The 14646-nt window shown below is 33.7% G+C and overlaps 1 protein-coding gene across 3 annotated transcripts in view; it reads left to right on the forward strand.

Annotated features, from left to right (window-relative positions):
• LOC130446020 (uncharacterized) overlaps nt 1-14646 on the forward strand; it is a 240557-nt gene that overhangs the window by 64252 nt on the left and 161659 nt on the right. For all 3 annotated transcript variants that reach the window (XM_056781994.1, XM_056781993.1, XM_056781995.1), the window contains exon 4: nt 13166-13276. In XM_056781994.1, coding sequence (XP_056637972.1) covers nt 13166-13276 — 111 coding nt within the window. The remainder of the gene's footprint in view (nt 1-13165; nt 13277-14646) is intronic.

Here is a 14646-nt window from a genome sequence, read left to right on the forward strand (position 1 = left end):
GCTGTTTTCACTTATCCTGCGGTCATTTTCTTGAGAAATCTCTACCATTTCAATCGTCCCCCTCTAGACGTCATTCCGAATTCCATAATACTTATCTTTATCTTTGAGCGGGGCTCGGGGAACGCGTGGACGGTCAGCTTAGATCTTTTTAGTCCTTTATCCTCCGAAATGACCCAACTAGGAGGATTACACCGCTTCTTTCGAGTATTTTTTTGCACCAACGGCATTACGAGATCCGGTGAAGAAGGTTTTTTAGATGTTCATGGGGGTGGATATCGGCTATATATAACTAACTACCTGATTAGGAGATTGAATTGATTTAGGAGAAATTTTCTGAAAAGTGTGGATTTCATGCTTATACCTACAAAAGTTGAACAAGTTCAAGAAAAAGCAGAAATAAGTTAGCATCTAACAGATTGTCGGAAATATGTTTAACAAACTTTAACTGCATTAAGGTGAAATGAGTGACTGAAAAACAGTCGCAATTCATCATGTTAATAACCATATCAATTACTTCGAACAAGAATGTAATTAATTTATCATGTAAAAAAATTAAAAATATATATAAATATGTCGGTGATTCAGTAGCTCATGGTTTATCTCTTGTTCCTTAATCGTTGTTTATTTTTATGCCCTAATTACATATCACCTGAAGGAAGTCCACTTTAAAAATCTATTTGTCATGGTAGATACACAAATAAAAATATCCATTAATAAAAATGTAATGCATGGAAGTAGACGTGATATTTCTTCAGGGTTGCCTCGTATAGCAATTTAATATAAAATTTGGCAAGAATTACCGTGAAAATTTTCCTATATATTTCGGATGAAATGATGAAAAATTCGAATTTAACTGATCGCTTCAAGAATTTATGAAATTATTGTGTTATTTTCGGCCTTAGTAACTATATATATATATATATATATATATATATATATATATATATATATATATATATATATATATATATATATACGAGAATTGCTAATGATATATAAAAGTTTTGAGATAACAAATAAAAAAAACAAATATTTATATAACGTCACTCAATAAGTCGTGTGACTTACACGCAGATGGCGCTACTATTCACATGACGTTTATGAAGTATCAACTTTAAAAAGACTATGTGTAAAATTTCATGACAGTCATTTAAGTGAAGTTATTTTTGTTATCTAAAAACAATTTATTATTGCTTCTTGACGAAAAAAAAACTTCATAAGTTCAGCAATGGCTTCAAAAGTGTTATCCGGACTTTTCTCCATCAAAAATAAGCATTTGTTATTGGTTTGCTTATTTATATTTTAAACATGGTACTACATACACCGATGATACTGAAGGTTCGTTCTGGTCGTCCAATTGAGATGGTTACTCCAAAAAAACATCAAAAAAGTCAACAAATTGGTTATTTCTAATCGTAAATTGAAATTGTGTAATACAGCTGATGCCTTTAGCATTTGACCATGAGCAAGCTTTTTTCAAATTGAATGCCGCGTTTACTTACAGTCGATCAAAAGCAACAACTTGTTGATGATTCAAAGTAGTGTTTGGCAATGTTTTCACGTGATAAATAAGATTTTTTGTATCGATATGTGACAATGGATCGAAACAAGGCAGTTTCCAGTAAATATGCCGTCAAATTATTGCGATATGCGGAAAACGATGATACCAGTTTGATTTCAATCGGCAAATGATTGTGCATTTTTTTACATTGTAAAATATTGAGCTCTAAACTAATTCTGAACGTGAAGTAAATAGTTAAGGGTGGTGCTCCGCGTTCCTAATTGGATAGCTGTGCAGCGACCTTTCTGAAATTGGAGAAGCGTACTTATGAATTCAAATATGAATAAGGCAGGAAGAGTCAGAATTTTTAATCTTTTAAAGAAGTTCCCGCAATGAGCCCTGGTGTTTAGTCCGAGTAACTATGTAACAGCTCTCTTTTGTAGTTTGAGGATTCGCACTACCCGTATCCCAGAAGGGAAGGGCGTATCGGAGATGCGACTCAATAAGGGCATAATAAACTGTTAAGGAGGTGGATAAGTTCAGTTCTTTGGAAACTGATATCAGCGCAAAACGTAGAGTTGTTGGATCGATTAAATGCAATAGTCAAGGAAAATCGACCTCATATGTCGAAGAAAAAACCACTGTTTCACCAAGACAATGCACCAATTGACAATTCGATGACAACGATGGTTAAATTGAACGAATTACATTTCGAATTGCCTCCTCATCCACTATATAATCCAAATCTGGTCCTCAGGGACTACTGTTAAGTAGTAACCCTCGTACATACGCGAAAGTGGAGCTACTAAAATCACGAACCATCGGAGTTTTTTATTTGTTGTAATAATTTCCATTTATAACTTGCGAGAGTTTCTTTTATACCCTATACACGTTACGACATTGTTCTCAGACTCGATTCGAATACATTTCAAACAGTTGATAATTAAAGTGTGTTTGTCTAGCAGTTCATTTTTAAAACTCGGTCTGTGGGTGGCATACTTTGTTTTCATAATGGAAAATCTGGTGCACTAAAGCTTTCTTCTAGGAAGCTCAAGTGGATTTTTGTTTTGGTTATTTTTTTAACGAGCGAAATACACATTTATATTTCTATATAACTAGTAATTCAATTTGAGTTGTTATTATGGAGGAGAAATCATTAAACTGTCGATAATTTAAAAAGGTGGGCTTCCACTTCTTATCCAAGCATCTATTATAATATATAGGAAATCAATAGATATGCTCTAAATACTATATAATTAGTATTCAATTAGTATATAATTAATATTATACAGGGTGTTTCTATATTCGATCGACAACGCTCTACCACAGAGAGATTTCTATAAATGAATCATTTATTGAGATCTCTCTATGATCGAATATAGAAACACTCTGTATATCGAATCAGTTATACAAATTTGTTCAAAGTAGTGGATTTAAAAAAAAATTTGGAATTTTATAAAGGACTAATACGAGTGTAAGAAACTATATAAAATGATAATTATGAGTAAAGTAGAATGCCATAAATAAGTATCAAAATAATGAAGTTACCATTATCATTATACATATAAAACTAATATAACAATTGGTTTTCTAAATATTAAATCTGTCACCAAGTAGAAATCTCATTTACGTATCAAAGAAAGTCAATTTATAATTTCAGTATTTTCTTTAATTATTGTATAGTAACCGAAATAATAAATTAATTTCATTTAGTCTTCCCACACTGTAATTTGTAATGTTTAAAATTTGTTTTAAGAATATTGAGAAAATAAAGTTTGCTATAAAAATGTTTTTGTTTTTGTAAGACACAATCCCTTATGATAAATCTGATATAATTTATTTTCGTAAGAGATAAAGGTGAGTTTTTCCACAAGTGAGTTTCTAAAGGCCACTTGACATAGTGCAAGATAACGTTCAATAAATTGTAGAATATTGCATAAATGAAAATTGCAGATCGCAAATTTTGTTTAATATTTTGTAACCGATTTAAAAATGAGAATAACAAAAGGTCAGTGGCGTTGATTTTGGAGCCTATGGACAAGTTGTTTGTTAAGTCAAAAGTTTTTTCAGATTTTTCGCTAGAATTGCAGCTTGCGCTCAATAAAAACGACACAAAACCGATAATATTGCATGTTCGCGATATTGCATGAAACAATCAACTGCACTTCATCTGCGCATGCTTCTTATATTGTATTGCATCATGTCAAGCGCTCTTAATATTTTGATCTTGCAAGGAATTGCTTGCAATTTCTTGCATGTTGTCTTGTCTATGTATAAGAAATTTTGAAACATTTTAGATGGCGGTAGCTACGCCGGTTGCATTAATACTTGAATCAACACTACTTAAGCCTCTTATTTTCAAACAAATATCAGTAACATATCGATATAAGGGGAGAAACTGAAATATTAAACATCACACATTATTCTTAATATCTTCAAACTCAAAGCATTTTAGCTTGTTGGGGAAGGGTAGTTTGTTTTGGTCGACTGATAAGCATGGGAATATTTTAAAATTTATTACAATTATCAAGATATCAAGAAGGTATTTGAACAAATTAAGAAGCTACTTAGACTATGAAGATTACAAATACCAAACAATAAACAGTTCACAATAAAAATAATTAATCAGAGAATCCCAACAACATGATGAACTACTTAATAAAGTAGAGGATAAAAGTGTACAACTCAAATTAAATAGGCTCCAGTTGTTGTCTTGTGAGGATGTTTAATCATGGAATATTTAAGATCTAGTATCACGTATTTATTTAAAAATCCTGTGATGTACAGTACTAGCTAAAGAAGACACATATCTCAATGGAATTTACAAGCAAAAAACATTTGTAGAAGAAAATAGTTGGAACAAATACATCTTAGTATAGAATAGATCAGTAATATGCTTTAGAGAAAACAGTACCAAAGAAAATATGATAACGAGATACGAGGATCGTCCCAAAATTACTTGACCCAACATAGAAAACATAAAAATTTTGACAAAAAATATTTTTATTTTTGAGTGTAACCTTCTTGTACCTCTATACACTTTTCCCAGCGAAGTTCAATAATTTCGATACCTTTGTTATAATCAGAATTGTCAAGTTCCTCAAAATAGCCATTATCTGCCGACATCACCTCTTCATTGTTGGAAAATCTTTGTCCACGGATCCAGTTTTCCAAGCTTGGGAACAGAAAATAATTCGAGGGAACTAAATATGGCTAATGGGATGTATAAGGTAGCAATTCAAACTTTAATTCATTAATTTTGGCCATTGAAATAACGAAAGTATGAGCTGGTGTATTGATAAAATAACTTCTTAGCCAAATGCGGCCCTTTTGTTTGATTTCTTGGCTCAAACGTCGCAATAAGCTCGCATAATATTCGCCGTTTCTAGTTTTGTCTTTTTCAAAATAATCAATGAAAATTATCCCATGCGCATCTCAAAAAACCGACACCATGACTTTGCCTGCAGATGGATTAGTCTTTGGAGCCAGTTCTCTCTTTTCAATCCATGGTTTTGATTGTTCTTTTTTGTGGGTACGAAGTGATGGAACCACGTTTCATCCATGATTATGAAATGGCGCTAAATTTGGCTTAATTTCTGTGAAACATTGCAAAACACTGGATATAAACATCCTCACGACGTTGTTTTTGTTCCATTGTGAGCAAACGCGGCACCCATTTTGCACACAGGTTTCTCATGTCCAAATTTTTAGTTAATATGCGATGTACCGCACTTTTCAAATTCTTATTATATCTACAGGCTCTCGCACTTTCAGTCGACGATCGTCTAGTGTCGCTTTGTGGAGTTTTTTCAACATTTCTGGAGTCGTCACCTCATTTGGTCGATCATTGCGATGCTGTTTTTCGCAGATCGTACGGCCTCGTTTAAAATCTGTTACTATTGATAACGAAGCAGTCTCACCTAGAATAGAATCTACTAAAAATTCTACGCTTTCATTGCTGCTCACTTTCGGCTTGGCACTCTCCATGATACACTTTGTTAAGTGAAAAAATCTTCAATTTGGAGGTACTGAATTATGTTTTTTATTGTAGCCAATTTTGAGTTGCGTTTGCTTAATAGCATAACGATAAAAAATATTAGACCCTACAACTTTTCTTCTTACTCGACCCACATAAGGTCTGTTTAACTTTTTTGTCGAAATCGCACACCAGACCAGAATTTTATCAGCGAATTTTGCTTTTTCTTCATATGTTATATTGGTAGTGTCGAAAATTTTTCATCGTCTAGAAATATGACTTTCTCATTTGCAAAATTGGTATCCGTGCTAATTTGTTTGGGGAATATTTAAGACACTTTCATCTTTTTCAGTATTTTAACCATTTCTATCTAATTCCTGAGATATAGTACTCTTTGAAGTATGGTATCCACGCTTTAATATTGGTTGGGATAAAACCTTTCATATAAAACCATTGTTTCAAATAAGATGAACATTTTTTCCATGTTTACAAATTCACTGGTAACGTTCACGATTGATGGCTGTCAAACAAATACGTGGCTTCTTCAAACTTGAAACAAATATTTTTTCAGCAACTACCACCATCTATAGGTTAGGCCAGGTACTTCTCCTCGTATAAGGAGGTTCTAATTTCGCGTTGGAGGAAGAGAATTCAGAATAAATAAAATTATGTCTTAAAATGTATCAATTATTATCGAGTTACTATAAATTTCTCAAGCTGGTGACTCCAAAAACTTGGATTTAACTTAACCCTCATTTCTTCTGCACTAAAAAATTAAATGACATCTTCTCACTTTTGCAAAAGTGATAACAATAGATTGTTAATATGTTATCGTAAACGAGCGATGCCTGTCCTGTCAGTTTAGAGGAATGTAAATGGTTCGTTCTCGTCTTTAATTCTTTTGAGTAATGAGGCTACCTACAGAGAAGTCGTGTAAAGTCTTGCAGATAAATATAATATGACAGCTCGACATGTATATCATTGAATCCGCATTGAAATATTCTATCCAGCTGTGAAGTTCACTGAAAGTAATATTTATAATAAATCTAGATAGCTTAGAATAGTGGTAACTATAATTTTGACAACTCATTCGAAATTTTAACTTAAAATTCTTAAGAACATATAAATATTAAAGCAAATTAATTATTAGAAAAAACCACGCTGGCTTCTGAAGTTTTGAAGATTCTATATAACAAATTATGTACCATCGTTTATGATTTGTGGAAATATGCTTTCATTCATAATGTTTTATATATGGTATTCATAGAATATGATGGTATGTTACTTTTGGAAAAAAATCATCTTCTACGGCAACCTAAAAGATTTTACTGTAGTTTTCATCAACTTCTTAAGCAATTAACTTCAAGAAAACTCATCATTCAACTCAACATTGATAAGAACAAAATAGTGTCTTGAAACTTGGTGTGTAACAAATAAAACATGAAATTAGTCAGTGCTATTTAAAAAAAATGGAATTCAAATGCTAACAGTGTATTAAAAACTGTATTTTTGTATTTATTTCCGTTTCTTCTCAGTAAATTTGAAGACAAAACCCTATCGAGATGCCTGTCGATATTTATATTGAATATGAGTTGTAGTTTTCGGAAAAGACATGCCTTGGTAGCTGATTCCACAGACTTGTACTTCTCCAAAGAAATGAGCTCCGATAAACGTTCAGGTTGTCTGCAGGCGAACTCGATGTTAATGAGCCACGTCTCCTTGTCGAGTAGGTCTTCCAAATACTGCTCTAGGTGGGATTATGCTGGACAGCTCGAAAGAGTATCTGTCGTGGTAGTATCGGTAAAACAGTTTTTTTTATACTTCAAATTGTCCAAGTTTCTAGTCAACTCTACATTGCTTATAAGTCGAATTGCTCTCTTCTGTATTAAGTCGAGCATCCCCATGGTACTCTTAAAAGTCGAACTCCAATATTTCAAAGATAGAAGAATGCGGTTCTTGAAGAGGCTTTAAACCTGTTGCGAAGTACATAGATTTTTGATCTTAAAGTGGGCTCCAAGTTTTTGTGAATCTGTCTCAACTAATTCGCGTGTTTGTACCGCCTATATGACTCGACTATTCAAATGTATTTTAAATTCCAACCGCAACTGTACCGCCAATGTAATCTTTTTTTTATGATATAATTCGAAAGAATATGAAAAATTCACGGTGAACAAATAGTGAACATTCCCATCGTGCTTATCCCACGAATACGGCCGCATAATTATTATAACCGTGACTTAATCACAAAAGTACCGCAGACGTGTAGTTTATTACTTGAAACCTCAACAATGTTTGGTTTTGAGTTGGGATTGCTATTACGAGAGACTTCTTAAAATTCAACAAGAATTTGTATTAAAAAATTACATTATGAATACCATGCTAAAGGTAAATGTCTATATGCTCTATAAAAAATTTTAATACAACCTTTAAGAGATATAGATGATCTATTCCCTTAGCAATTCCTTGAAGATCAGTCCATGTATAACTGATGAACGATTCACATTGGTTTACATGTTAACACTACATGCACTGAGATCGAGAACTTTCTAAGCAAATTGTGTTATTGTATAGTGAAAATTTATTTTATTAATAATGGATGTGCCTCAACGTTTAACAAGACATGTGACGTATGAAGAAGCCGCTAGAATCATCGCGCTCATACAAGATGACCGCAGTCAAAGATACGTCGCCGGGGTAATTGGAGTTCAATAAAGCACCATATCCAGAGTTGTTATTCGCTACCAAGAAAGCGGGCAGCTAACCAGACGACCAGGACAAGGCCGCGGAAAGGTAACTTCGGTAGTAGATGGTCGTTATTTGAGGTTAACGGCGTTAAGAATTGGACATACCACCGCTGAAGGCTACAAACAGATCTGTTGGTTGCTCGTAATGTCCGAATAAACCTACAAACAGTTCGAAATAGGCTGAGAGAAACAGGTATACCAGCCAGAGTGCCAGCTACAGGTCCACGTCTTACCAGAGAACATCGAGTAGCAAGATTGGAATTTGCTCGAGAACACGCAAATTGGAATATTCAAGATTGGTCCAATATTTTATTCACGGATGAATCATGATTTTGTCTATATTCATCAGGTAGACGTGTACCATTATATAGGCGACGTGGTGAACGGCAGGATCGGGTTAATTTTTGTCAAATTGAAAGCTTTGGTGGTGGCTTTATCATAGGTACATAACCAATATCCTAGAACCCCATGTAGTGCCCTATATGCCTGATATCGGTGACAACTCTGTGCTAATGCACGATAATGCTCGTCCACACGCTGCTAGAGTGGTTCGGCAGTACTTAGAAGATGTCGAGATACCCACCCTGAATTGGCCTGCATATAGCCCGGACCTTAACCCAATAGAGCATGTTTGGGACCATCTAGGATGGCAAATTCAGCAACATCCGGCACCAATAAGAACACTATATGATCTTCAAAATGTTCTTTTTAACTTCTGGAAAAACATGCCACAATGCCAGAACCTGTTTAGAAGCCTTCCCAGACGAATAGAAGCTGTAATTAGAGCGAGGGGCGGCAACACACGCTATTAGAAATTCATTGGTTGGTTTTAGTTTAAGCACCGTTCATTTTTTTGTGTAGATGTTTTGTACAATTTTTTTGTTATTTTGGTAAAACAAACTTTTTCTCCTCTGTAGATTAAGCTGCTATAAAATAAATATTGCAAAAGGCTTATCTATTGGTGTTTTAATTCGTAATAATAATAAAATTCGAAGACACATTTAAAATATTTAAAAAATAATGAGTGATGCGATACTTTTTATGGAGTAGTTTTAGCAGAACTTCGGAATACAATTAATGATATCAAGAAAAAGTCCTCATCTGGTACTAATGGACTTACATTGAAAATATTTTGGAATGCATATGAAATTAACTTAACAATTTTAATAAATATTCCATTTTAAAATGACACTTTTCCAAATTATCTTGAGACGGCAATAATTATACCTCTGCATAAGGAAGGATATCCACGTTATCTAACATCATAGAGAGATTGGCCAGAAAGAGTCTTTTATCATTTCTGTTTAAAAATAAAATAATTAATACCCTTCAATTGAGGTTTTAAGTAACAAAAGCACAAATGATGCTATATCCTCCCTCCCAAATAATATTTACTATAGCCTAAACACCGATCACTCCATTGCAACAACTTTTTGTGATTTTTCTAAGGCTTTCGATTGGGTAAATTATAATATTAAGTGGGTTAATTATTATAATACCAGAACCTTCAATCTCTTATGGACGTTATTGTAGAATATAGTGAGCAATTCGGCCTTTATATAAATACGTCCAAGTCCAAACTATTGATATTCTCAAAATTACAAAGAAACGCCACCCTAAGACTCCATGGAGACATCATTGAACTAGTGTCATCTCTAAGATACCTGGGCACGCTCGTCAACCAACAATGCGGCCCAAAACTCGAAATCAGATCAAGAATTGAGCAAGCGCGGAAAACTCTGGAACAACATGAGAACACTTCTGGCAAATCGCAACCTCAACCTGGAACTCCGGACCAGAATGCTTCGAAGTTACATGTTTCCTGTCCTTCCTGGCGAAAGTTAGACGATGGATGTGCCCACAGGGAAGAAAATTGATGCTTTCGAAATGTACGCCTACAGGCGAATGCTGCGGATATCTTGACGGAACATAAGACAAACATAGAGGTCCTACAGCAAATGGGTAAACATAAAGATCGAAGAATAACAGTCTGTCGGCAAAATTTATGGCTGAAAGATTTGCGTAGATGGCTCGGACAGACGTCTACAGAAATTTTCAGAGCTTGCGCTTTATTGAGTCGCATTTTCGATATGCTTTTCCCTTCAAGGGTACGTGTGGTGCGACTTTGAATCCGTTTGCCTAATTTGTAAGTAAGATTCTCCAATATTAAATCATTGCACAACTACCCATTTAGAAATACGGAGCACGATCTTTACCTACGATTTACCTACTGCACGTTCAGAATTACTTAGGGGCTCAATATTTTACAATGCAAAAAATGCACAATCATTTGCCAGTCGAAACTGTAACATCTTTTCCCGCATTTGAAGGCATATTTACTGGAAAGTACCTTCTAACCTATAAACGATTTGTATTCTAATAATAATATATAATTCGAGGCATGCGTTTAATGTCGTTTAATGACATTTGACGATGTACAATGTACTAAATTGTTTATTCTTGTACGTGAAATCGTATTTGTAAAATGTTGAAAAGAATCAATCGAATATCGTAGCTAATTCAGATCGTTTGTGATTAGTCGCGACGCCGACGCCTCGAATTTAGAAACGTTATCACTTTTTACGCTTGAGTAAGTTCGTTGAAAGGGAGGGAGTTCTATTGAAAACTCATTTCTAATAAATCTTCCAGCTAAGAACGTATGATATTCAATTCCGTTCTTCGATCGCAACAATAGAAAATATATCAAAATCCTGGAAGAGATGTATTCCCTTTTATTGAACTAATATCTAAGATTCAGGATTTTGTGTATTCACTTTCCAGGTAGGGTAGCAGACTCGAGATGATCCGAATTTTGATTACTTTGGCGGATTCATAAAGCACCTGAGGAGTAGAAGGATTAGAATGATTTTTAAAAGTCTCCTCTGCGAGAAATATTATTAAATTACATTACATCAGTATAATATGATGAATTTTTTATACTTTCTACGTGAAATTTTTAACTCGTATCATTTAAAAATAAAAAATTTATGTATGGAAACATTCATTCGTCATGAAAACAACTGAAAATTAAACAACAATGAATTTTATAAAATGTATAAAGAAAGAAGTAAGAGGTGAGGCAAAACAATCAAAAATATTGCAATGACAATCAAGAAGTCAAAAGAAAAAGCATGTAAAGTATTAAAAGAAAATAGAGGAAGACAGTGCGGCAGGACACCTCATAAAAAGATAAAGGAAGTGGAATATTCTTGCAAAAACAAAAACTTGTAAGACTATAGGCTCAAAGATTAAGATAGAAGATCTATGAAGTAACCACGAATGAATATAGCTAAAAAAACAGGTAAGAAGCTAGATTTATTACTATAAGAAAGAAGGTTGAAGAAGTGTAAGAAGATTGATAGAGAGAAAGTTTTAATTTCCTCAATTCGAAGAATTCAAATGGAACTGTTCGTGCATGTACGCTTGTGTTAGAGACGACGATGGTGAAAAAGTAACACAATAATTAAACTACTTGAACTTAATATACATACAAATTGTTGCTACTTAAGTTTTTAAATATGGCAACACTGATGTGAATATGTCTGACATTGCCATCATAACGCTTGACATTTTTAATGGTGAACCTACTCAGAACGTGTTGCCATACGAATGCCATTTGAGTTGTTTACAGATACTTGAAATATTGATCTTGGTCAAATAATGAAATTAAATTGGGAACATTCTCGTGCGACGAATTTCTATAAGTTTCGACGTGGATTAAACCAACATCCCATCAACTTCGATTTGAGTTCTATAAAATAGTGACTGGCGACGAATCATGGATCTAAGCATATGAATCCGAAAATAAACAACAATCGATTGAATCGACCAAATTCAATAAAATTTGTTTGCGCACGAACCATTTCGAAGTAAATGGTCGCTTGTTTTTTCGGAATTACTGGACATGTTTCACTACAGCAACGTAGAACGGTTAATTCTGAATAGTACAGCAACATTTGCTTGCTAGAAGTGTTCGACAAAATCAGGGAAAGCAATCGTAGAAGACGAATCATTTTCCACCACGAAAATGCGAGCTGTCACACATCAATTCAAACAGAAACGTTTTAGAGCAGTTAAAACATCAAATTGATGAGCCATCCGCCGTACAGTCCTTGTTTGGTTCTCAATGATTTCTTCTTAATCCCGCAGATCAAAAATAAGCTGCGAGGTCAACGTTTTTCTACACCTGAAGAAGCGGTTGATACGATTAAATCATATGTTTTGAACGCATGCAAAAATGTATTGATCTTAATGAAGAATATTTTGAAAATCAATAAAGCCATATCTAATTATAAATATTTGTTTTTATTTGTCTCAAAACTTATGTAACAAACTAAGTCACGCGTGCTGAATCTCTAGGAGCAGTGAAGCTCCGCTGAGATCTAGGCTTTCGAGATTTGCTCGCTTTGCTGTTTCGAGAAGGAATGAACTTCTCTTCGATTCAAAAGTCACGCGAGGGTTCGTGTAGATATGTTGGTTTTTCCTAAGACGTCTACCAGGTATATAGTACAAAATTCACTTAATTTCATATTATAAGGACATTAAAAAGATTGTAAAAGAAAGATGACTGGGAATTCTCAATATAAGGTAACTTGGATTTCCTTCGGTTAAGTATCGGTTAGTCAGGGGCCAAGGATTATTGTTTTATTGATGAAATTGTTCGGAGAAATGTATATCAGTATTGACTATTTTCAAATGGCGTGGTCGTCACAAAATTAATGTTTATCCATTACACACTACAAGAATTCAAAAATTCCAAGCATATTTTAATTTCCGTTTATTTGTATTGATACCTAGTACCATTTGTCATTTTGTGGCGTCTGAATAGATTATGTAAACGCCAATGATATATTCTCCATCTAAACCAAACATCGACGTTTGATTAATTATATGAAGTTCTTCGCCACCGACTCTCCTATTTATCTTTGTTCTTATTTGTTGCAGGCATTTCTCGAAAATCGAATAGTGGAAGTTGAATCAGCACTCGAAACTTCTCAAAGAAACGAATTAAGAGACAAACAGACCATCAACAAGCTCACCAAACAACTTAATAGGGTAAGTAGATACATAAATAAGAGTTAGTGGAAACGGTCGTACCGGTTTTTTAAGTGCGGTTTTGAATACGACGTTTTTCGGTTCGTTACTTGATTTTTTTTTATATATTTCTTGTTGTGGTTGCAATCTCGATCCCACACACGAACTAAGATATAAATATAAATCTGAACTGGCGTATCAATTCTGCTGACAGTTACTCGAAGATTGTTTTCTGTTTTACTTAAAAAGGGAAAAATTACAAGCTTTTTTTTATTATTTAGCTTTACCAAATTATAATGTTCTTGTTCTCCACATTTTTAAAGAAAGATCTTACCTAGTATTGATTTTTAGTCGTTTTTATTTCAACAGTACTAATATTGAGACACGATGAAACTGCTAAGATATTTGTATATTGGAAGTTCAATAATCTGGTTGCAGACTTACAAAATAAATATTTGATGCTCATTCATCTAGACAAAAGAACCTCCAATATTTCACAACGAAGATTTACTAGTTAAAGCTCGAGTGGCGGTCTTTTTATTGGTAGTGTTTGCCAACTACGGATTATGCTTTTTGGAAGATTACAGCGTATTACCAGATCCGGGATGAAACAGAAATCAGTAGCGTACTTAATATAATTATTTATTATAGTATTTTTTTTTAATTTACTTACTATAGAGTTGAAACATTCAAAAATTTCTATAAATCTAAAGCGTATTCAGTTCAATATATAACCTTCATTGATGTCATAAATTCTTATTGCAAGCCAAATTAAAACAGCACTAGCAAACCAAATAAGTGCCGAATGAAGTTTTTTTTGCATCATAAAATTTCTCCTAAATGGTCAAAATACATTTTCGCGCGTTATATTCATACTATAGGTGAATTAATGGCTGTTGCAAATGACCGCACAACCGGACGTTGCGTATATGAGAAGAGGGATAAAACAGGATCGTACTACTACACATTTGAATATGAAATTTACTGACTACCGAAATTAGGTGCTTGGTAACTTGAGCTTCTAATAGTCGATTTATTCGTTAAACTCCCTGGTTCCAAACAACATCGAAAAATATTATGTCTAAATATCAAAAAAATAAAACTATAATCGTTAAGAATTGTACGGACGAAGATAATTTCAGTAAAATTAAATACAAAGATGAATTGTTGTTTCAATTCCGTTCCACATCGGAGGGGGAAATATTGTTATTAGTTTCTGTCCATCTTTTTAGTCGGGAACATATTAATTCGATTAGATTCAAAATACAGTAGTACAGAGGTAACTTTGAAATAGTGTGACCAATCTTGTTATCCATTTCGTCTACAGAATAATTGTTTCTAAAATCTCTATAAGCTGCTTATTTATATAATGCTCTTCGAAATAACAATCT

This window comes from Diorhabda sublineata, chromosome 6 (genome assembly GCF_026230105.1).
Source record: "Diorhabda sublineata isolate icDioSubl1.1 chromosome 6, icDioSubl1.1, whole genome shotgun sequence".
In the NCBI taxonomy this organism is placed as follows: Eukaryota; Metazoa; Arthropoda; class Insecta; order Coleoptera; family Chrysomelidae; genus Diorhabda; species Diorhabda sublineata.